General features: G+C 41.0%; 2 protein-coding genes across 4 annotated transcripts in view; both read right to left on the reverse strand.

Moving 5' to 3' along the window:
* Nucleotides 1-1,423: 1,423 nt before the first annotated feature.
* Nucleotides 1,424-7,230, reverse strand: rassf10a (Ras association domain family member 10a). The gene has a single exon (XM_074631481.1). It carries the CDS (start codon nt 6,823-6,825, stop codon nt 5,347-5,349), a length of 1,479 nt encoding a protein of 492 aa, XP_074487582.1. The 5' UTR covers nt 6,826-7,230; the 3' UTR covers nt 1,424-5,346.
* A 13,977-nt stretch (nt 7,231-21,207) lies between these two features.
* Nucleotides 21,208-23,192, reverse strand: part of LOC141765487 (transcriptional enhancer factor TEF-1-like) — a 73,287-nt gene continuing 71,302 nt past the window's right edge. For all 3 annotated transcript variants that reach the window (XM_074631486.1, XM_074631485.1, XM_074631484.1), the window contains 2 exons: nt 22,870-23,022; nt 21,208-22,112 (listed from right to left, as the gene is read on the reverse strand). In XM_074631486.1, coding sequence (XP_074487587.1) covers nt 21,999-22,112; nt 22,870-23,022 — 267 coding nt within the window. In that variant the 3' untranslated portion in view covers nt 21,208-21,998. The remainder of the gene's footprint in view (nt 22,113-22,869; nt 23,023-23,192) is intronic.

Raw genomic sequence — 23,192 nt, forward strand, 5'->3', positions numbered from 1 at the left:
TGAACACGAGACATGAATGAACAGCTGATTGCAAAGTGAAAGTGAAATGTAACGCACAGGACACAAACAGCGGTCTACTGGATGAAAGCCTTGTGTTTATTAGGCCCATCTACCTCACCTCCCACCCTACCGCTGTGTCGCTTTCGCTCTTTAAACTACATCACCACAATGACTCCCGCCGCATTTTCCTTGTGCGTTTACTGTTGCCGTGGATGGGTTTAAATTGTAGCTAATGGAATGCCCAGTACGTCACATGAAAGCAGTGACTTATGCGGCAATATCAAATGCAGACGGCCATGACAAAGCCATGCTATTTGTTGACCTGGGAATGGGGACTGGCTCGGCTGCCGCTCTGCACTGCGGCAGTTGAAGTTGATAACGCGGTCCGGACCTACCCACCCTCCGGTTCCCCCTCAGGTAAACACAGTCAGCTCTGTTAACGCTGTTAGCACCGTTAGCTGCGTGTGTAGCAGCTGCATGTTGAGAGCTGTGTGGAGGCAACAGATATAATATGCTCTGAATTTCAACTTTAGCACCTTTAAGTATATCCAGTCTAAACACACTGGAATAGCCTGCAGAACAATTGGCATGAACATTTAGAGTTGTAGAATATAAAGTTTATATTGTAAACTCTTCCTAACCCCGATACAATGGAGGTGAATGGAGCACGACCATTACAGACTTCGCTGTAAAACCCCTGAAAACTGTCCACAGTGAGTTATGACATTTATCCAGAGTCACCTGGACAGTGGTTCTGAAAAGGGATGTTAAATATTTGAATTGTCATTTATCATTGCTGCGACTGCTAAAAACTAGATTCCATTCACTTTCATTAAAGAGGACCTATTGTGCTTATTCTCAGGTTCATACTTGTATTTTAAGTTTCTACTAGAACATGTTTACATGGTTTAAAGTTCAAAAACGCTTTTATTTTCTCATACCGAGTTGGTGAAAATATGTTTTTTTGTAATTTGGGTGAACTAACCCTTTAAGACGCCACCTGAGGAACATGTGGAGGTATGTGTTACTAAATGGTAACTTGAGCTGTATAGCTTTGGCACTGTACATCCAGGTCTCTGTTTCATCCTGTCATAATTAATGCTCCTGCATTAATTATGACAGGATGAAACAGAGACATGCTAGAGCGATCAGGAAGCAGCAATTAAACACAACTATGCATGGCGAGTATGACAGGATAACACTATACACACTATACAAAAACACACACTTTTCACTGTCAGGCTGAGAGGTATGCAAACTATCTTTACATTCAGAAACCACACATGAAAACTATGTGTGGAAAAGATGTTTAGCCGCAGGGGGAAATCGTCTCTTAACTGAGGTGTGAGAACACTGAGATGCTCACACGTAAAAATGCTCTGACATGTCGGTCACGCCAAATAAAGCCACACTACAAGGTAAATCGTTTTTTCTCTTTATTTCAACACTAACAGTCATGTGTAATAATGTGCTAACTGGCATTACGATGCAGCCACAGTGCATCTGAGTACTCTTGCTGATCTACAGCCATCTGAATTGAATTGACCTTCTTGGGATCAATAAAGTTGTCTGAATCTGAATCTGAATCTGAATCTAGCAGGCTGAATGTCGTGGACTGAGAGTCCCAAACTGTCCCTGATCAAGCAACATAAATTAGCTACACACAGATCATTTGGGTATTTGGATACAGCTAACAGCTAGCTCCACAGAAACAGCATCATCAGTCTCTTCTAGGTGTTACAAGGTTATTCATTCTCACCGTTTTACACTTAGACAAAGTCAACCATGTCAAATTTGACATCAAAACAGCGTGACAAAAATACAGAGATTTAGTTGAAGGACAATCACAAAATAATGTATTCTGGTAGCTTCTGTTTTATTTTCTGTTGCTTATTGTCTATGCAGTCCCTGGAAGAGCGTACCAGGAAGCACAGCTTCTGCTGCTTTGCAGCCACTTTTTCCAGGATGTAAAAAGTGAACTGAGGCTTAAAATAGTTTCCCGTAATGTCACAGCGTTCAGCGTTCAGAGATACAGGGACTGTGGGATTAGTGAATGGGTCATTTCTCCCAAAAGCATCTTAAAATCCAATCTTACAGGTGTTTGTACTCAGATGGACTCAAATGTACAGGCCTGGCAACATTGTGAAGATTTAGATAAACGGATGTGTTTCTAAAGAAGTGTTTTTGTTACACTGGACATGAGAATAACTTCATCATCAAGTGAGTTATGTATGAAAAGCCAAGGAGGCCAAAACACGAGGCTTCTGATGTAAATTTGATGTGTTTTTGGTAGGGCTGTCAATCGATTCAAATATTGAATCGAGATTAATCGCGTGATGGTCCATAGTTAATCGCAATTAATTGTGAATTAATCGCACATTTTTTATCTGTTCAAAATGTACCTTAAAGGGAGATTTGTCAAGTATTTAATACTAAAAAATGCTTGCTTTATGCAAATGTATGTATATATTTGGTATTAGAAATCATTAACAACACATGTCAGTGTGCTGACTTGACTATGACTTGCCCCAAATTGCATGTGATTATCATAAAGTGGGCATGTCTGTAAAGGGGAGACTCGTGGGTACCCATAGAACCAGTATGTCAAATAAAAGCACTGAAGGGTAGCTTATGCGGCGATATCAAATGCAGACGGCCGTGACAAAGCGTCAGAGGTCCAGGGACCCCTTTGAAAATGGCCATGAGAGTTTTTCCTCGCCAAAAAGTTTGGAGCGTTATTTATCCTCCTTCACGATTAGCTGGTATGACATGGTTGGTACCGATGGATTCATCACGTTTTTTTAGTTTCATATGATACCAGTATTTTCACTCTAGCTTTAAAACTGAACCTGTTACAAACTAAAAATCGCAAATTGCGTTAATGCGTTAAAACAATTAGTGGCAGTAAAACAAATCTGTGTTATTAACGCGTTAACTTTGACAGCCCTAGTTTTTGATCTTCCTGGCTTTCCGTAGCTTGTTAAATACTTTTGTTAAATAGACAAGAAACAGAAACATATAATCTGAACCATAGACTACCAAACTGTAGATATCTAATGTGCAGTTTGTTTTTTCTTACACAATAACTTGTACCATCTGATAAAGCGTCCTGCTGATGGAGGAAATGAACGCTTGAGCTTTTCTTGTTTGCTTATTGATTATGGGTGAGTGAGATGCTTTTCAAGGAAACAAGCGACCATCAGAACAACCAAACTAATGTTAAATGTACTTGTCGTGAGGACAATACTCCAAAGTTTTCTAACAGAAAGCCTGCATTGTCAACTGTAAGTCTGGGGTTTGAAAGAAGTCGGCATCTGGGAGGCAGGAAGGGTCTGATTAAAGATCCAGTTGCATTATGGGAAATGTAGCATCTGGTGTTTTTGGAGCTTGACCCATAAGAGGAACTAAAAATCAGGATATCTCAGTCTGTGCTGCTTGAATTTCAACCATTCTTTATTTAATCTGTCTTTTGTGAGTCCATCACATTAACGTAAGTAAAACACAAAATTGTTGCTGTGCCCCTTTAAACAAGTGCCAAAACACATTTGCTTTTATGTCTTTATGGCTGTTTCACCAGGAAGATACCGCACTGAATCCTCTTTTTACCTGCTTTAAACCAGTGGTTCCCAACCGGGAGTTCAGGACCCCCCAAGGTGGAAAAAATATAATCTGAGGAATCGTGCAACACAGTCTCACAGCAGTTCGTGAAATAGTCACAACATTTTTTTTCTATTTGATTCATGTACATAGACACCAATTTAATTTTTTTTCCGTGACGCTCAGCACAACTTTCAACAACGTATTTTTCGCACGTTTTCCTACAAATGTCCAGCAACACGTGACGCACGTTTCAATTTCCCCTTCAGTCTTTTCAAAATAAAACCACTTAGTTAGGTTTAGGAATAGACCGACTTGGTTAGGTTTAGGCAGCAAACTACTTAGTTAGGTTTAGGAAAAGATTGTGGTTTGGGTTAAAATAACTCCAGAAGTGCCGTAATTTTAAATAAACTTTGTCTTGTGGTTTCACACGGGACATGAGATGGGCCAAAGTCCTGTGTTTTTTACCCACCATCCACCCCAACGTTCTCCCTACGCGGCGTTTGCCGCTCTTTGTACTTTCCGGTTCACAATTACGTAGATTACATCCGAATTGACTTCATGCGGACCATCATGAAAAATTTTTTTAATTTGTGTCTATGTACACAAATCAATACATTACATTTTGTGACTATTTCACAAACTGCTGTTCGGCTGAATCGTGAGATGATTAAAAAGTTGGGAGCAAAATAACAAAACAAATAATAATAATAGCAATTATACCCAGATTATTTTGTTATTTTTAGTCCTCTTCATGGTAGACACAAGTATTCCAATTAAACCATCTGGTCAATAAATCACTTGAAATACTCACAGCTCATAGAAATATGCAACAGTTGATGAGGGGTTGTGAGTTGACTTTGTGTTGTTTTTAAGGGTCAAAGGCCAAAAAGGTTTGGAACCACTTCCAGAAACAACAATGAAACAGCCACAGAAGAGCTGCCATGACAAGAAATGAGGATGTTTCATGTTTAAATCCAACCTATGCAAGTTGACCAGTACAGGACCGAGTACTAGCTCTCTTTATGTTAAATAAATAGAACTTTTTGTGCTTTAAGGACAGACACTATTTATACTGAAAACAATATGCAGTGATCTTCTTTGCTTAGCCAGCCCAGCAGGATAGGGATCAGTGTTTGATTGGCTAGGATTTCTGTAAATTCCAATCTTATTTTGAAGAGGCTGAGATGAACTCATCCCACCTTTGCATTTGTTTGATTGAAAGAGCTTTCCTAGCATGTTTGTAGCTGACCTAGCAGCACGTTACTGTGATGACCTGTCTGTTTATGGCCATTAGGCCTACTTACAGAGTACAACACTCAGCCTTACCTTTCTGTGGCTTTGGCAAAAAGTTAGACTGCATCCTGACAAAAGCTGGCTGTGATTAACTCTTTGTAAACCTGTGATCAAGTTTACCTTAAAGTTAGTTTCTTGTTGGAGACTACAGATTATAAGTGGCTAGGCTATTTCTCTTAATAAGTGGTGCTTTGTTGACTCTCCATGACTCTGGAGGTCAAAGGTCAGCTATGAAGCAACATGGCCTATAAAACCTCTCTAAGCATGCTATCCCTCCTAGCTTATTGTGCAACTACATATAGGAGTTATTGCTATAGAATGACAGTATCTGTACTGATGTGCATTTTGGGTAGGGAAGAACACCTCCCAGTATTGCCAACACTGATTCTCTGCCCCTGAGTTTGTGGCTTGCAACTGCATTAAAAGTCCAACATGCTTCTAAACAAAGTGAGTCTACACCAGGGACTCACACACAGGTGGGTTGTCAGAGTCCTGGCTGTGCATGGAGCTCAGGCCTGTGTCCGAGTCCTCATCATTTGTATTGCAGGCCTTGGACAGACCTCTGGCCTGCTCCACCCAGACACTACTCTTCTCTGCCGAGGCCGGCTCAGCCTCAGCGCTCCCTGCACCTAGCTCTGCCTTACCATCATCAGTCAGTGTGGCGTTCACCTGCTCTATCTCCATGGTCTCGACTTTGGCCAGTAGGTCCAGAAGTTCACTCTCCCTGGTCTCCCAGAGCGCCAAACTCAGGTCCAAGTCCCCCCTGAGGGCGTCCATGTCCGTCTTCAGCCGCAGGCCGATGTACAGACTGGTGTCCAGCTGCGTTTTGATCCTCTCCTCCTCCAGCGCGAACTCCTTCTCAGACAAACTTTCCACATCTGCTTCCACAGCTGGAGCACCAGACGCTGTCAGGCACATCTCCTCCGCGACGCTGTCTGTGTCCGTCGCCGCTTCCGCTTCCGCTCCTCTCTCGTCCCGCCGCCGCTTCATCCACCGCCGGTTGAGCTCCTCCTGGATCTCCCCGGTGATGCTCTCCACGAGCGCCTCGCGCTCCGTCAGCTCCTCCTGCAGCCGTACCACCTCCTCGCACCGGCGCGCGTACTCCTCGAACTGCGCCACCGCCTCTGCTGTGCAGCGCGCGTCCTGGCGCTCCGCTTTGCGCTTCCAGTCTGAAGGAGCCTCCGAGGACGAGTCCACCATGTATGTGTCCTGCACATAGTTCACCCCGTGTCTCTTGATGCGGTCCAAGTGCACTTTGGCCTCGTAGCGCTCGATCTCCCGGTCCAGCTCCTTGATCCGGTGGATCTGCTGGCGGATGGTGTGGTCCTGGGAGATCACCAGGTGGACCAGCGTCTCCATCTTCTCCACGGAGCCCTTATCTTTACAAACAGCCTGCTCTTTCTTTTTGTTCATCTTATCCAGCTTCCTGAAAGCCTTCCTGACGATGCGCCTCTGTTTGTCCTGGGACAGATTAGCGGCAGCGGCCGCGGCGGTCCAGCAGGTCCTGGCGGTGCCCTTCAGCCCCCCGCCCGGACCGCCGCTCTCCCGGCTCTGGACCACCCGGGCCTCGGCGCTGCGGGGCCCGTTGTTGGGCAGCGAAGCTTCGTTCTTCACCAGGACGAAGCGGACATTGTCCTGCTCGTCCCCCCAGGCGCTCCACAGCCGGAGGACTTTGGTCTTGTTGGGTAAAATCCTCTCGAAGCCTCTCCATTTCTCCACCACGCAGTAGGACTGCGGGGAGCCGGACAGCATCGCCGCCGAGGCGCCCTGCTGCAGGTTCTGGTCTTCCAGCAGAACTTTGACCACGTCGGCGCAGGTAGTTCGCTTCGTCAGCCCGGAGACCAGCTTCTCCTCCCGGCAGACCCACACGGAGATCTTCCCCTCCTCCGGCTCCAGCTCCAGCTCCAGCTCCAGCTCCAGCTCCAGCTCCATCTCCGGTTCTCTCCGGTTCTCAGACAAACAACTCAAGTTTAGTGGCAACTCAGAAAGTAAAGAGGACCAAATAAATCTTTCTCACTTCATCTGAAGTTCACTGCAGACCTGATGAGTCCTTTAGACTGAGAGACACACTGAAGCTAGACATGAGTGAAGCAACCGATCCTCCGCTTCCCACGTTATCGCGCTCAGTCCGAAGAACCTTCTAACGCATTGAAGGGCTGAGTTGTCCTCAGAAAAAGGACATCCAGTCTGTCCCCGGGCTGCCTGCCGGGACATCCTCTCCCTGTCCCCGGCACACTGATCTCTCTCAGCCCCGCGCACTGCTCCAGAGACAAGAGGAGCGTCCTCTGTCCTCTGCGTCAGGACAGGCGGCTCTCTGCGGAGTGAGGGACTAAACAGGAGGCTGCTGTACGGCTGGCTGGGACCGGGGACACGCCTCTCTCTCTCTCTCTCTCTCTCTCTCTCTCTCTCTCTCTCTCTCTCTCTCTCTCTCTCTCTCTCTCTCTCTGGACTGAGATAGTGAAACAAACAGTCTTTGTTGAGATTGACGTCAGTATGAAGGAAACTCCTCTTAAATATATAATATATATATATATATATATATATATTATATATATTAATGAGACACATTGTTTATTTGCAAAATTCAAGTGTTCATTTTAATCTGACAGTTTGTGTTTTAATCTCTTCCATTTCCACACTCATCACATCCTTTCACCCCTGTAACTCTCTCTCTCACACTTCTTCATCTGCCTGGCTGCACTTATTTGTTAATAAAAGTGTAAATGGTAGTGAAACTGACTAAACACTTCAAGCCAACAATAGCAGGGACCTATTGTTTATTTATATTATAATAAATACAGTTATTTATGAGAATAAAGATCTTAAGTTTTGTCTTGAAACCATGGTGATGTCTGGTGTGTGTTGTGGTTTAGGGTTCTAGGGGGTTGACCCCTATCCTTAACCCTATTCTATTATAATATTGTAATATTGTAATTCAGCGCAATTTTGAGGTACTTGTACTTTAATTGAGTATTTTCATTTGATTCTACTTTATACTTCTATTCCACCACATTTCATGGGCATATTGTAGGCCTACTTTTTACTCCACTATATTTTGTCTGACATTACTATTTTATATTTAGTTATGTTCATATTTAAGCCCTATATTTTAACTGCACTGCCTTAAATTATCATTTTACTTTGATTGTGTGATTGAGCATGTTGAAGGAACCAGAGACCAAAGGTTTTCATCAATGACTGCTTTGCTGGAATTGACAAATGATAAATAATTAACCTTGAACCTTGTGCAGTATATGGACTGCTATGGGATATAAAGTACCCAACTGTAACTGCACCACAACATGCTATGTGTGATAATAAACTGCATAATGATATTTAAGTGCATTTTCATGGTAATGCTTTTAGTTCAAGTTGTTTTACATTGCTTATTAAAGCTATATAACTATAACTATTACTATTACTATTACTATTAATCAGATTTAGTACCCAGGGAAAAAACCCTGCATCTGATTCAAATTCTGTACATTGCTAAAGCCGTTGAGAAGAGCACAGACTAAAACAGAAATACACAAACCTCTCATGTGAAATAACCCAAACTGTTGTAACATTGCCATTGTTCATTTAGGACCCCATTGCTCATAGTAAAAAGCTGATTTAGAAAAAAAAGGTTTAAGGGCCGAAAGATTCCAGTAAGTTTTCAACCTTTCGGTATAAATATACTTTAGTTAGCGCAACAGGTAAAGGATGTACCTTTTTCTTTCTGGGAGGGGGGTTATGGCCTCGCCATAGAAAGAGTTAAACTCTGGTCAAAACTGGTCAACACATTATCATCCCAACTAAAAGTCATAGTATAGTATACTTTACTATGTATACTATGGCGCCACTTTTTTAACGCCATATGGAACTTTAGAATTAGGCAACAAAACCATTAACTATAGTGGTTTTGTTGCCTAATTCTAAAGTGCGATGGAAGTTTAGTAAAGAACTACATGGTTGGGTTTAAAACTGCTACGTTTGAACAGTGAAAATGATGCTGGACGTTGTGAACACGGGACATGAACAAACAGCTGATTGCAACGTGACACACGGGACACGAACAGCGGTCTCCTGGATGAAAGCCTTGTGTTTGTTGGACCCATCCAGTGTGTCTCTTTCGCTCTTTAAAGGTCACCTATTATGCAAAATGCACTTTTCCATGTCTTTTAAACATCAATATCTGTCCCCAGTGTGTCTACAGGCCACCATAAAAGACCATCCTCTCTCTTTTTCTCCTCCTCCGTTTGTCCGGAAATGGGTGCAGAAAAAAAATTCGCTTTTTTCCTTGACGTCATTTGAGAAATGCAAGCCATGTAAGGGTTTCCTGGTCGAACCAGAGAGAACCTTCAGTAGCTGACCCCGCCCCACAGCGCGTCACTGTCTCTCCTCCTCAACCGAACTTGAGCAAAGTAGCTCCTACTTCTGCAAGAACCAGCAGAACCGTCTTCATGTACTCCCATCATCTAAATATAACATGTTCATTCACAAAGGCTTTATGTAATTACACTGTTTAAACAGATGATATTTATATATTATATATATTTGATGTCATGCATGTAGCAGAGTACAGGTAGTAAATAGTGACTTGTAAGCAACACAACACATTTCTGTTTCACAGTCAAACTTTATTTGAGTAGACAGATGACAATATTAATTATTCACAGCATTTGTAATCATCCCACCTGCAGTTATGTTAACATGGTACAGGAGAAAGTCTTCAGCTCTGGTAAACTATGGTAAGCTAAGCTCCGGTGGTCTGTAGTCATGGTAACACAGAGACAGCTACTACTGTAAATAATATACCATTACTCTGATCTTCCATACATTTATCTTTTAGCAGAAATAATGAACTGACTACTGTTTCACATCTTCTATTTTCCACCCTGATGGTCGCTGTGTTTACACACCGTGTCATAGCGGTAGCATGTAGCTAACCCGTTAGCATGTAGCTACATGCTAACGGGTTAGCTACATGCTAACGGGTTAGCTCTGTATCTCCATGTAAACAGAGCTAACCCGTTAGCATGTAGCTACATGCTAACGGGTTAGCTCTGTATCTCCCATCTGCCCACAGCTGTCTGCTCTCAGCTGTCTGCTCTCCTCTGGGATGATTCTGTCGGTCATTTCTCACAGATGGATCTGTAAAGACAGACGTAAAACAGAGTGTATGTTTACGGTTTACAGAGTTGATGCATAAGGTAAACACTGAGTTAACTAACAGAGATATAAATAGTATTATTTACCTGAGAGAAACCGTCAGGAAAACCTGGAATCTGGACCGCAGATGTTCATCATGTGTCGCCGATTTCTGATCAGATTCCTCCGGTAACGTGCGCTGGGTGAAGTTTCTGGTTTATAAACTTTAAAGTGGTTTATAAGCTCTATTCTAGCTCCTCTCTCTCCACTCCTCTCTCTCCCTGCTCTCAGGCCGCGAGGGGGGCGGGGAGGGTGACGCTGTGTTGTTGAGGACATTTGATTGACAGAAAACGCTGACCAATCAGAGCAGAGTGGGAGGAGACAGAGGCTACAGACACAGAAATCAGCACTTTTGGAAATGGGCTGAAACAGAGGTTATAGAGACATGCTGGAATGCATGATCTGATTGTTTTTTTGAAAAAAAAACTTCAGAGACATGGTTTGGAGGTGTCTGAGACCTATAATTACTAGTTTAAATGGAGTATAATATGTGACCTTTAAACTACGTCACCGGTGCACTTTCTTGGAGCGTTTACTGTTACCGCGGATGAGTTTACATTCTAACGGGACGCCCTGGTTCATTTTTTACTGCCGCTAAAGGGTACCCTGTGCGGCAGTACCAAACATGACAAAGCCTCTGTATTTAACTTCCTGGGAATGAGAACGGGCTGAACTGGTTCCTCGTAGTATATTTGTGATTTCCCCCTTGAATTTCTAAACTAAATTTATGTTTGAGTAGTCATATTTTCACAGGATTGAGCACATTTCTTGTTGCTGCAGTTCTGTGGACGTATTTAATCGTATTTTTTCATGACGTGCCACACAAAGTAGAACTAATGAGTCCAGGTTACAAGCCAAGAAGAAGCACAGACTAAAGCTAAAGCACAGATAAAGCTCTTACTCAGCAGCAGTGTTACACTGCAGTATGCATTGTTATACAGTTTCATCTTCATAATCCCCACGCAGCTGAAAGTCTCTGTATGCTAAAGCTCAGCTGGATTGATCATAAAGCAGAAAGAAATCCATCTATTACACCCTGCAGTGTCTGACCCCGTCATCTGTCAGGCCAGAATGTGGTCACTGAAACTCTTTAAAGGATTTATTTGCATTAAAAGTGTTTTGGTGAGTGTTGAGTATTCCATTAATGGCAAGTGTTCATCCCCAGCAGCCAGCATTAGTGTGTTGCGTACTCTAACCTTTCAGGCCACGTTTGTTGATAAAATAATGACATAGAAAACCATCTGGGAATGTGAACACACACTAATGCATGTGTGTGCACATATCAGACACAAACACAGTATTATTCACAGCACCATGTGCACCCCCGTTCGGGGCATGCATCACAAACACACTGGATCTGGGTAAAGAGGATTGTCTGTGCTGCGTCTGAGGCTTTTTCTTATCTTTGATCTCATTTCCTGTGAGGTCATCACATCTGTCTGGCCTGCAGACGTATTATTGGTTGTCAAGGGTTTGGTACTTCTGGTGTTACCACGAGGCAAGTCTGACTAAATGTAGCATGTACTGTCTGTCGTTGTTTAAAGGGACTATTTGTAACTTTCAGAAATGCTTCTTAACAGCCGGGAAATCAACGAAAGTCAGCGTCGAGCTCGCGCTTGCTCGCTCTAAATATACCTGAACGAGCATCGCTCAAAACAGTGAGGCGACACAAGTCAGCTAAAAGCACAATATCACTCTATATTTCAGCTGCTTGGCAGTAATGTTAGCTGACCAGACGAAGGTCTCTCCATGAATCAGTGCTGATCCTAGTGTTGGCTTTTCCTGCCTCAGCGCAGGCTGATGCAGCGGAGCTCTGCAGCGTGTCTCCCTGCTCTCTCCGCCCGCAGCCGGAGAGAACAGGAAGACACCGGCACCCGGTCGGTAACGAGATGGTAACGTTACTCGCTGAGGAGCTCCGTCACTTCACAAGACACGGGAAACCTCTGTTGGTCTGGAGGAGCTGCAGCAGTTATTTCTGCACAAACGTCCACTAGATATTCTCAGAGCTAAACTAACTCTTCTGCAGTGTGTAGTGAGCGCGCGTTCACGTCTAGAGGTGGAGCGAGACAGCGAGGACGCGCGCGCATTCTGAGTGAAGGAGAGCAGGCAGAGGAGGAGAGGCAGCGGCCACACGTGAACGCGCATATGCGAACGCACATGTGTGGCGACCCGCTACATTTATACGCTTAAAAAGTTACAAATAGTCCCTTTAATAGTAGATGGAAGTATTACGTGAGTGTTTCGCCTCTTTGCCTCTTTGTGATTGAAAACATGCATCCATCAAATATACAGAGATTTAGTAATAATTGCCTTATCTTAATAGCAAATAAATATGAATGATTGAGGCTGTTTATGCACATACGTGTGCATGAAAGTGATGCTTTAAGTTGATCATGCCATGAATAGAAATGTAGAGCTTGGGGTTTAATTCTTTGGGTATGGCTCCCTCTGGTGTTCATAAAGGAAACGACATCATTGGAGTCCCATTCACCTGCCGAAGCCCTCCGTGTGGCTCATTTATACAACATTCATTTAAAACAAAATCATTTGACAGTTTTTCTCAGTTGCTTTGGCAAATTTTCATAAATGCATTTCTTGTTGCTTCCATAGAGAATTGAAAGGTCTAATTTACTTCAGCTGACCAAGTAGGGTAGTCTTAGTAGTTAAATGGGTTACATTGCTTCTCTGAGACATGTTTAGTTTGGCAGTCGCTGAATAAATCCTCACATGCAAATATATGTGAGCCAACTGTCCGACCCAGTCTCACATCAATATGTGTAATAGCTACGATGGTCCACGGCTCAATAGATTGCTGCATGGATGACGTATTTTTGTAGGCCAACCCAGACCGCGCCCTAATAACACTACTTTAGGAGCAACGGAATTCAGACAATGGCTGGCTTTACCACAGTTTTCAGTTTTATTCTCATAAATTTACGGCTTTATAATCTCACAGAGCTTTTTCTCGTAAATCTGCATCTTTAATCTCAGAGAATATCGAAGTTTTTTTCTCATAAATTTACGATTTAAATCTCAAAAGGGTATTTCTTGGAATATTATCCCCCTCCCCGGCACCGTAATTTTTATTTTATTTTTCCTAAAATGGCCCAAATCGTACATACTAGATACTATGACTAATTTATAACTTTTTTATGACTTTATTTACTTACTTTTTTAATAACTTTTTTTATGACTTATGACTTCTATGACTTTTTAATAATTGTTTATGACACTATACTATGACTATTTTCATGACTTTTTTTTTATGACATATTATACTATGCCTTTTTTATTTTTACGACCTACTATGTCGTACCGTCCACAGTATGTGAGGACACGGGACTGTGTGAGGACATGGTGGTCTGCAGTACGGGGGCCCCATAGGGAACGGTCCTGGCTCCGTTCCTCTTCACCCTCTACACTGCAGACTTCTCCCACAACTCACCTACCTGTCACCTGCACAAGTTCTCTGACCACTCTGCAACAGTCGGCCTCATCACAGAGGGGGACGACAGGGAGTACAGAGAACTGAATCAGGACTTTGTGGACCGGTGCCAGCAGAACCGCCTCCAGCTCAACAAAACAAAAGAGCTGGTGGTGGATCTCTGCAGGCGCACACACTCCCCCCCGACACCGGTGAACAAGTACCTGGGTGTTCACCTGAACACTAAACTGGACTGGACTGTCAACTCAACGGCACTTTACAGGAAAGGCCAGACTGCTCTGGCCTTTCCTGTAAAGTGCCGTTGAGTTGACCTCAGGAGACTGAGGTCTTTTAGAGTGCAGGGGGCTCTCCTGAAGACCTTCTATGACACGCTGGTGGCATCATACATTTTTTACGGAGTGGTCTGCTGGGGCAGCAGCATCTCGGCTGCAGACAGGAAGAGACTCGATAGAGTGATCAGGAAGGCCAGCTCTGTCCTGGGATGCCTCCTGGACCCAGTAGAGGTGGTGGGAGAGAGGACTGCTCCCACTTACACACCAAAAACTGATATAACTGAATAACTGCACCACTGTGGATAGTACACCGACTGTCTATCAGTACTACTCCGGTGTAACTTCAATTCATACTGTGCAATACTTTCAGGTGGAATTTCATTCCAATCACTGTGCAATATCATTTTTCCACTTGTATAATTGTGTTAATAGTCTGGTAATAGTCAATACTGTTTATATTGTTCCTATTTTTATATTTCCTTCTATTTAAATTGTTTATATTTTGTTTCACTTTTGTTTTGCTTATTTTTTTACTGTGTTGTATCTTGCTTTTTGTTTTTTACCGATGCTTCTTGTTTTTTTTCACTATTCCCTGTGCTGCTGTACACTGCAAATTTCCCCACTGTGGGACTAATAAAGGAGTATCTTATCTTATTTTATCTTATGACATTTTCTTTGACTTATACTATGACTTCTTTTTATTTTTTTGACATACTATAATATGACTTTTCTTTGACATTGTTGACATTTTGTTATTTTTTGACATGCTATACTAGGACTTTTTATTTTTTCAAAATATTATTATTATTACTTTTTTCATTTTTTCGAAATGCTATACTATGACTTTTTTTTATTTTTCGATATGCTATATTTTTACTTTTTTAATTTTTTTGTGATAATATAATATAGCTTTTTCTCGAAACTTTATATATAGAGTAGTCTTTAGACCTTACTCTATAGTTTAGAGACCCAACAAGAGATCCCACCAAGAGCATTGCATTGGTATGCGCTGTGGCCAGGAAGAACCGGGCTCTGGGTGGGCGGCCATCTGCCTCAACCCGTTGGGTTGAGAGAGGGGGGGGGGGATGCGCAGCAACTACAATAATAGCACAGCAGCTGTAAGAACTAATAACAAAAATCAATAGCAGTGGATGTAAAAGAGTGATAATACAACTATCGGAATTAATAGCTGTAATAATAATAGAAATATAACTAATAATAATAATAATAAAAGGCTGGTAATAATGATGGTAGCAGTGGGTGTCAAGCAGGAAGCAGACGAGGCAGCAGATGTAACCCCAATCCAGGTGCAACCCCGATCCAGGTGTAACCCCAATCCATGGATACCTGCGAGATGACAAAGCACAAAGACTTCGGGGAAGAAATCGAGTTAGTAACATGCATGAATGCGACATGAATATATACAAAAGGAGAAAGGAGCTCAGTGTGTCATAGGAAGTCCCCCAGCAGTCTAGGCCTATAGCAGCAGAACTAGGGGCTGGTCCAAGGCAGCCTGAGCCAGACTTGGGCCAGCCCTAACTATAAGCTTTATCAAAGAGGAAAGTCTTAAGCCTACTCTTAAATGTGGAGAGGGTGTCTGCCTCGTGGACTGAATTGAATTGAATTGTCTACTATACCATTCATTATTTATTTTTGACATACTATAATAATACTTTTTTTATTTTTTCGACATACTATATTATGATTTTTTTTTTTTTTTTTCAATATACTTTACTATGACTTTTTTTTTTCCGACATACTACAATATGACTTTTTATGAAATAATATACTATGCCTTTTTTTACAACATACTATACTATGACTATTTTTACAATTTTTTTATGACTATTTTATGACATACTATACTATCACTATTTCTTTATGATTTTTTATTACATACTATACTATAACGTATTTATGACTATGATATGATCATTTATATATAATTCACTGACTTTTTTAAGACTTACTATAGTATCACTTTTTTATGATATAAAAAGGTCATATGATATTATGACCTTTTAATAACATTTTTGACATATTATACCAAGACTATTTTATGACTTTTTATGACTCAAGACCACTTAAACCGAGATTCAAGTCATGACTAAGACCAGAGACCAAGATAACACTAAGACTTTGAGGGGTTGAGACCAAGTCAAGACTAAGACCAGAACAGTGCATGACACATTTACGATACAATGTGGAACATGCAAACCATAGGCACTCCTCAAACTGATCTGAAAGATCCACAATCCCATAAAAACATCAAATAATCAAAAGAGGTGAATTTTACTTGGGGGGTTTTCCTGTTTTTTTATGAACAATCAAAGTAATGTTGTTAACAAATAAATAAGACACTCAGCGTCATTGGTCTTTAATTTAAATCCTGAGACCAAGGCTGAGTTAAAATGCTGTTGATTCCAAGACGACCTTCAAAAAGTGGTGTTGACCGTTCTTGAGACCTAGACCGATCATTGCTCTCAGCTGACTCCGTGGATAGAGACTTCAGACTCACATTGGACATTATCGTTAATGCGGACTAATGAATAAAGACAAAGGTCACAGTTTGGGTCACAGTTTGGAACTGACCATTTATTTAAACTGAATAGCATATGCGTACAAAGTCTCTACAAAGCTAGAAAATATCTAACATACTTTTAGCCATGAGGGGAAAAAAAGATCAGACCCTGTGCAGTACCAGTAGACAACAACCACTAGCTTTAAGATTTTCCTAAATGTACTCTCTTCTTCGCAAAATAGGATAAATATTAGAATATCAAAGATATACACAACATCTGTAATAAACGTTATTGTCACCTTTATATAAAGCACCTTATCAAAAACCCTCAGTGCACATACAGATGTGCTGCACATGCACCGGAGCGAAAAGATTCAAGGCCATTTTGGAATTGATTACAGACAGGATTTCTGTGCCAAACTTGGTTCGGAAAAGAAGATAAATATCCAACTTGCACATATGAGACAACATTAACACAGACGACGATGACTCGGAAACCTTTTGAATAACCTTTAGGCAACACGTATACACTGCTCTGTGTGACTTTATAACTGTGAGCACATTCTCTTGTTGATTATAATGAGCGCACATTTAACAGTAAATCCCTAAAGTTGAGTCCTGGTTAGGTTTAACAGATATCTGGGGTTTCCTGTGGCCTTCTCATATGGCTTCTTCACTCTGCCAACCAAGATGATAAGAGGTGTCCATATTTGATAAGGTCAAATAAAAAAATGTCTTTAAAGACAAAAACATATTAATGCACACTCTTCTAAACACAAGGTTTTTTAACCCTACTTACGTTACTTTCTGTTTATATAGTTTTACAGTGTAGCCCATGAGCTACAGATTCATAGTCCTTTTCCTTGAAACTATTTTTTGGCAGAAGCTTGTACTCTAGCTTGTAATAAATCCCTTCTCCTTTTGTGTCACATGATGGCCGTCTTTGGTAAGCAGGTGGTAGATAATGTCCAGACAGAGGGTCATTATGGCAAACTCAGCCCCTTTGAGGCTGTGTGTTGGGTTCTCATGTACATGTTACATTAGTACTGTGCTGTGAAGGTCTGGTAGTCCGCCTGCAAACAACAAGCCACTGTAGTGTGAGACAAAACGTTGGGAAAGTTGAAGGCAGGGGAATTTTCCCAACAGAATGATTCACCAGTGTGTTGAAAGGATTGTTGGACAGGTGTCTGTAACCCTGAGAGACGCCCACAGCAGTCTTAAGACAACTAGAGTCAAAATATAGTGCTTTTGGACAATGGCAAATCGTAACATTCTTTAACACCAATGTAGAAGACTGATGGTCGTTCCACACCAGTCAGATATGAGTCATCGTTAAAGGGGAACATGGCCTAGTAAAGTTCAATCAATCCTTGTGACCATGAGCTCTTCTCTCTCAAAGCCAGAAGCCAGAGAAGTAAGTGTCAAACTTGAGATGTCATCGGGTATAAAGTGTGGAGCTGCTCCATAGACAATGAATTGAAGACTGATTTCATGGACCTTTTTTAAACCCAAATTAGCTTTATTCTATTGTAGTGCTCTCTCAGTTGTGAAGCAGAACATGTTATCATATACTCAGAATTAGGGCTGTCAAAGTTAACGCCATAATAACGCAAATTTGTTTTAACACCACTAATTTCTTTAACGCTAACGCAATCGATCTTTTGAAGGTTGTAGCGGCTCAGTTTTAAAGCTAGAGTAAAGATACTGGTATCATATGAAACTAAAAAACCTGATGAATCTAATGTCATACTAGCTGAAGGAGGTTAAATAATGCTCCAAACTTACACTAAATGTTGTCGAGGAAAAACTGTCATGGCCAACTTCAAAGGGGATCCTTGACCTCTGACCTCCAGATCAGTGAATGTAAATGGGTTCTATGGGTACCCACGAGTCTCCCCTTTACAGACATGCTCACTTTATGATAATCGCATGCAGTTTGGGGCAAGTCATAGTCAAGTCAGCACACTGACACACTGACAGCTGTTGTTGCCTGTTGGGCTGCAGTTTGACATGTTATGATTGGAGCATATTGTTTTATGCTAAATGCAGTACCTGTGAGGGTTTCTGGACAATATCTGTCATTGATTTGTGTTGTTAATTGATTTCCAATAATAAATATATACATACATTTGCATAAAGCAGCATATTTGTCTACTCCCATGTTGATAAGAGGATTAAATACTTGACAAATCTCCCTTTAAGGTCATTTAGAACAGATAAAAATGTGAATAATTTGCGATTAATCACGGTTAATCATGGACAATCATGTGATTAATCGCGGTTGAATATTTTAATCGATTGACAGCCCTACCCAGAACATTCCCCTGAGTACTCTCAGTGTCATCTAGAACATCTCTCCCAATTCATTGTCTATGGAGCACTTCCACACTTTATACCCTATAACATCACAATCACAAGTTTGAGTTTTAGCTCTCTAGTTTTGGGTTTGGGAGAGAGTTGTTCATGTTACGTCTTGGACTGTCTTAGACCATAGGAATAAAATGTGTGGATTTTGAATATGGGCGTAGTTCCCCTTTAACACCAAATATTTAACAGCTGGCCAGTTTCATTTCAGTTGGTAAAATGCTAATACATGCCCTAAACACAAACTGAATTTGCAATGTCTTCTCTGCAAATAACTGAGTATTCTGGACACCACGTAGCATCCCAGCCGGTCACACAGGAAACATGTGATAATCAGCATAACGTATTCTTCATGCTGGTTCATTGTTCTTCAATATGTTCTCCAGATCTTTTCAATTATCTGACAGCAGCGATATGAAGTCTTCTCTAGCAGTAACAAGTCCAAGTTGTGTTTCATAAATGAGGCACCAGACAATACCTAGTGAGCAAGCGGTTTCAGCATCAATCTGTCACACATACATGTAATACACATGTAAATGGTGCTTTAAAAATGAAGTGAACAAGAATGTGTCTCATTAACATCCTGTGGGAGATAAGAACACCTGACTGTCTACAAAGTACAACAAGAAACAGCCATTAAATATGGAATTTGGATAATTAGCTCTCAGACACTGGAGCATGTGATACCTAATTATGCATTTCTATTCACTAAAATGCCTTTCTGTACACCATTTACAACACCAAATTATCAGGACTTTCATGAAACCGATTAGAAATGTCCACTGCTGTTCCCAACCAAAGGCACTTCATGCTGCCGAGCATGACACAGACGAACCACCGATCATCACCTGCTACAGTACACTTCATCAACAGTTTTTGGTTTTGGATTCATCAATGACTTTAATTCTGACATTAATATCATCTAACTGGAAGAAACAAGTCCTGGACTGATTAAAGGGAACTGTGTCTTAAACCACTTTTCTCCAAATGAAAACGTGTCACGGCTTCTGGTCAGCACAATCTTCAATTGCAATATGGGCGTAATAACGTTTCAGGCTTGAACACGTTTGTCAATATGGACATGTTAAAGCTCATGTTAGCTGGTGCAAGAATATGGAACTACGCTAAATTGAATTTGCAAAGTGAAACCTGATCAGAAAATTCATAGGTTTGTTTAATACAATTCCTTCCTGTTGTTGTATAGTTTAAAGATGCACAGTGCTTCCCAATGGACTGACCACAATATATTTGATATTTAAAAGTTATAATCCTTAAGATTTTCAAATAAAAAAACATTTTATGGTATATTTTTCCAGCAATAGCCATTAAATGTAAATTCTGTAATTACTAGGGCTGTCAAAGTTAACTAAATAACGCGTTAATGCAAATTAATTTTAACACCACTGACGTTAAGGCATTAACACAATCGATCAAATCACAATCGATCTTAAGTTTCGGAGGTTGTAGCGGCGAGTTTCAAAATTAGAGAGAAGATACTGGTATCATCTGAAACTAGTAAACCTGATGAATCCATCGGTACCAACCATGTCATACTAGCTGGTCATGAAGGAGGTTAAATAACGCTCCAAACTTACACTAAATGTTGGCGAGGAAAAACTGTCATGGTCATTTTCAAAGAGGTCCCTTGACCTCTGACCTCCAGATCAGTGAATGTAAAGTCTCCCCTTTACAGACATGCCCACTTTATGATAATCACATGCAGTTTGGGTCAAGTCATAGTCAAGTCAGCTGTTGTTGCCTGTTGGGCTGCAGTTTGCCATGTTATGATTGGAGCATATTGTTTTATGGTAAATGCAGTACCTGTGAGGGTTTCTGGACAATATCTGTGATTGTTTTGTGTTGTTAATTGATTTCCAATAATAAATATATACATACATTTGCATAAAGCAGCATATTTGTCTACTCCCATGTTGATAAGAGGATTAAATACTTGACAAATCTCCATTTATTACATTTTTCATTACATTTTGAACAGATAAAAAAATGTGGTATTAATTTGCTATTAATTGTGATTAAATATTTGAATCGATTGAAAGCCCTAGTAATTACCTCTCCACATGGTAGTTTTGGTTGTAATTGACGAGATCCGCCATTCCTGTGCTGGATTCAAACTGTCTCACAGGACACATGAATGTAATCCAGCCACTCTCCTACAGCTTTATCAGAGCAGTGTTAAGTTTTTACTAATGCTAACCCAACATTTCCTACTGCTGCCGCTTCATATTGAAAGCATTCAACTGCTTAAACATGGAGCGGCTTTTATTGTGAAGCACTGGCAGGAAGCGTTTGTCACTAAGGCCAAAACAGCCAGAAGGGAAATCATAAGGATTATTGTTTTAACATGCTTACTTCTTTATTTCTTTATTTCTTTATTCAATCTTGATGAAGAGTCACTTGTTGCACGAAAAGGTACCTGAATTGTTCAATTTCACTTATACGTTCTTATTAACATACATTTTAGATAGTGTTCCTGGAATTAAAATATAGTCTATAAGCTATTCTTTTTTTTTTTTTTTTAAAGAAAACATACAAAAAGGTAGAAATTTGATTTCTTTTCTTTGGGAACAAACCTCTTTTTGTGCAAGAATGCAGCTCACACAACTTGCAGTGGCTATCTGTACAAAACCACCTCTCTACTGTGCTATATGAGAATGCAGTGGTGTTATTGATGATACACAGGGTCTGACCTTCAGTGTCCGTCAGTATGTTGGCAGATAACACACACACTTGTCACATGGGTGGGTGGGTGGGGGGGGGGTGAGATACTTTTTTTTTCATCCCTTGGTTACTTTCCCAAAAGCGCATGACAGAAGTACCGCTTTAATTTCCAACTACAGAAAACTAGAACTTTCCTGGGAGAAAGAAGGGAAGAAACCAATTAGCAGTAGACGTGACATCTCCAGGTGATATCCCAGTCAAGATGTTTGTGGGAAAACCACCCAGGTCCATTCTGGTGTGTTTCATCATGCTTTTTACAGCTAATGAACATCTGATATTGGGGTTGGAGTTATGTGTGGAAATACTCCTGCTGAGGCGGATTCTGCAGCATTCTGCATCACATCTGATGTTAAATTAAAAATGATCCAATTATTGTTGAAAACGAAGCCATTTTCTTCTTCACTAAGTCGAGTTGTTTGGCTGAAAGACACTTTTGCAGAATTCAGTTTTTAGACAGTTTACCTCCAATGTCACCGTTAATCACCAAGCAAAGGCCATGTGTGTGTGTGTGTGTGTGAGTGTGTGTGTGTGTGTGTGTGTGTGTGTGTGTGTGTGTGCGTGTGTGTGTGTGTTATTCTTTGACAAGTCGATAGATGTGGTGCTGAGCTCCGTGCTCATTGTTGGACACTTCAAACACACACGCCATACACAGCAAGGTCTCCTGAGTGTCTCTGTTGCTCACAACCTGGACACACACACACACACACACACACACACACACACACACACACACACAGAGGAAAGAAAGAATAAAAAAGTTAGGTGTTAAAATGTATCTACATCTACAAAAAAAAAGGTTTTGCCAAGATAATCTTTGGAAGTTACTTACATTTTGTTTTTCATCTGTGAAACAGGTAAAAAAGGTTTTGCCAGGATCATTTTTCTAAGTTACTTTTTATTCATCTGTGAAAACAAGTGAAACAAAGTTTTTGTAGTTGTTGTAATGAACTCATTTTGGCCACAAGAGGCTGAAATGCACCACTATGCCGTGCACTAAATAGGAATAAAAGCATTCATGTTTTCCCCAACGGCAGATCAGCCCAGATTAAAAGACATTTAAGCCAAAAGAAAGACATGACATGTTACATAACTTGCTAACACACAATATATGTTCCTTTTGTTTAGAGTGCATGGAGAAATTAAAACTCACCTGGAAGAAAACATGAATGCTTTTAGTCCTATTTAGGACTTAGTGGTTATGTAGTAGTGGTGCACTTCAGCCTCCTGTGGCCAAAATTAGTATTACAACAACAAACACTTCCTGGCAAAACCTTTTCCCACCTGTTCTTAAGTCATAAACACAGGAGAGGAAACAACTTAGATCAGACTTAGAAAATAGATCACCACAATAGTTTTTTCCTTACTTGCCTCTCAGGGCTTCCTAAACATACACAAAAAAAAACGGTTTATTCATACATTCACACACAGACTGACTGACTCACCAGCAGAATAGTGAAGTTCTCCAGCACACTGTTCATCATGTATTTCTCAGGCAGGTGTTTGAGCTTGTGGATGAAGTTGATCATGTATTCACACATTGGAGAGCGACTGATTCTGTAGATGAAGCGCCCGTTTTCAAACCTTGCATACTCCGTCTGAGAGAGAGAGAAATCTGTTACCATTACTAAATGAAATGTGATAACTGACCACTAAAGGGGAACTCCAAATCCTTTTTTTAGTAAAGATCAGTTTACTAGTCATGAGCTAATCCTGTGAAAACCGTGATGTCTTCTGTGGCTCTGAATGTGTCAGGCCTCACAAAGTA

The sequence above is a fragment of the Sebastes fasciatus genome, chromosome 4 (assembly GCF_043250625.1).
Source record: "Sebastes fasciatus isolate fSebFas1 chromosome 4, fSebFas1.pri, whole genome shotgun sequence".
Taxonomy (NCBI): Eukaryota; Metazoa; Chordata; class Actinopteri; order Perciformes; family Sebastidae; genus Sebastes; species Sebastes fasciatus.